Source organism: Onychostoma macrolepis, chromosome 03 (assembly GCF_012432095.1).
Source record: "Onychostoma macrolepis isolate SWU-2019 chromosome 03, ASM1243209v1, whole genome shotgun sequence".
Taxonomy (NCBI): domain Eukaryota; kingdom Metazoa; phylum Chordata; class Actinopteri; order Cypriniformes; family Cyprinidae; genus Onychostoma; species Onychostoma macrolepis.
The window spans coordinates 14,353,521-14,355,472 of NC_081157.1; the positions used below are offsets into that span (position 1 = coordinate 14,353,521).

The following is a 1,952-nucleotide window of genomic DNA, read 5'->3' on the forward strand; positions in this document are numbered from 1 at the left end:
GTTCTTTGTTTTAATATTTCTGTGTTTTAAAATTTTACAGGAGACATTTTTTTTTATAAACCAGAGATAAATAAAGTTTACATTAGGTTTAGTTATTTTAACCATAGATAAAAGCCAACAATGGGGATCTGGTGAACAAACAATGCTATTAAAAGACATTTTCTTTTGAAACACTCCTGACTGAATAAAAGTGACAGGCTTTTAATCATTTTCACCATCAATGCCAAACTCGGTATCAACCTCATTTTCAATCATTATGAACCATATACTACTACTACAGCTACTAGTGCTACTATAAATGCTAATATTTTTCCAACATTACTGTATAAGCCATTGGTTAATTTTTCATAGATTAATCTTCTCTGGACATGTGTATACACTGAGTGAGTGTAGTACTTTCCTGCATTCCTCTCCACCATTTTATCTATCTTTTCCAGTAGTTCTGTGACCTGAGACTGATTTGCTCTGTTGTCATTTTCTAATGAATGATATTTGCCAGCACAGCTGATAATAAACTGTCGCAGATCTTCATTCTCTTCTATATGATCCTTCAGTGTTTTATTCTTCAGATAATCAGCATAAGTGAAGAGAGTGAAGACGTAGCATGACGCTTCTTCTCCAAAATTCTTCTGAACCCATTTTACTGTGTTCTTCTCTTCATCGGTGTACCTCTGATCCAGTCTGATGACCAGCAGGAACACGTGAGGACCAGGAGCAGACATCTCCAGACACTTCGCTATTTTTGCCTTCAGCTTTTCTTCAGTCATCATGTCAGATTTCTTATCCTTCTTTTCACCCATCCATGTGTCAAACAGTCCTGGAGTGTCAATTACGGCGACGGTCCTTGAACCTATTGTTGAGTCTTGTATCTCACAATCTTGAGTAACTGATTCTGGATTGAAGTCCTCAAAAAATGCATTTCTGCCCAGGATTGTATTTCCTGTTGCACTCTTTCCTGATCCAGTTTTGCCCAGCAGCACAATCCTCAGATTTCCTAAAGTAAGCGAGAGATTTGTTTTATTAAATTGTATATTTAAAATGTTCCAGGTAACAAATGTTAGGATTCAATACCCAATCACAAAGTGGGAATTTGAAGAAACAAACAAAATAAACAACCAACTAACCATATTGGTTACAGTAAAATTATTATTATTTTTTGTACATTATGTATATTGTATATGTATGTTGTTATAATTTATTTTGATTCAACATATTGCTTAATGTTACATAATACTTGAAGACATTTATGTCCGCTTCCTACACTTTTACATATATTAAAAGCGTAAATCTAGCCATTTTATTTGTTTTATATGTTTAAGTAGGTTTAAATGATCATAAACTTCTTATATCACCCAAGAACTAAAAATTGTTTTACTTATTGCAGTGCAATATCCATTCAGCTGTTATGATAGCATTTTGTTATTTTCAGATTTACAAAAAATCTATCTTGATTAAATTGAACTGACCTGTAATAGTTGCCATTTCCACACAAAGCCTTGTAATGTTCTATAGTCAGCTCTAGAATCTCTCCACTAATTTTCAGTGTTTTCTCTTTCTCTTTCTCACAGTGACTCTCAGCACTCTGGTTACCTCCTTTTACATGGGATCACATGACTTAAGCTGCAAATCTGCTATGATTTAACACTGATGCATATTGATATTTGTCATTCACTTTATTTTGTTAGTTTCATTTTATTTTGATGGTCCCTTTAACACATTCTATTGACTATAAGTAATGTTGCACCTACATTTCTACTGACTCTCATTAGAGTGTTAGTAGTGTATTAGTTGACTGGTAGGGTTAGGGTTAGATTAAGTTGACACGTTCTTGCAAAGTTACTTATAGTCAGTAGAATAGAAAGGAGTTAGTAGATATGAAGCAGACAGTCTACTAATACTCTTATGAAAGTTTGTTGACATGTAGTTGCAACAGTGTCAACAGAATGTTCAAA

The 1,952-nt window shown here is 33.7% G+C and overlaps 1 protein-coding gene across 1 annotated transcript; it reads right to left on the reverse strand.

The window, feature by feature from the left end:
• Positions 1-254: 254 nt before the first annotated feature.
• LOC131534652 (GTPase IMAP family member 9-like) lies at positions 255-1,482 on the reverse strand. Its single transcript, XM_058767657.1, has 2 exons — positions 1,467-1,482; positions 255-994 (listed from the first exon to the last, which is right to left on the reverse strand). The coding sequence occupies exons 1-2, from the start codon at positions 1,480-1,482 to the stop codon at positions 255-257; spliced, it is 756 nt and encodes a 251-aa protein (XP_058623640.1).
• Between the last annotated feature and the right edge of the window lie 470 nt (positions 1,483-1,952).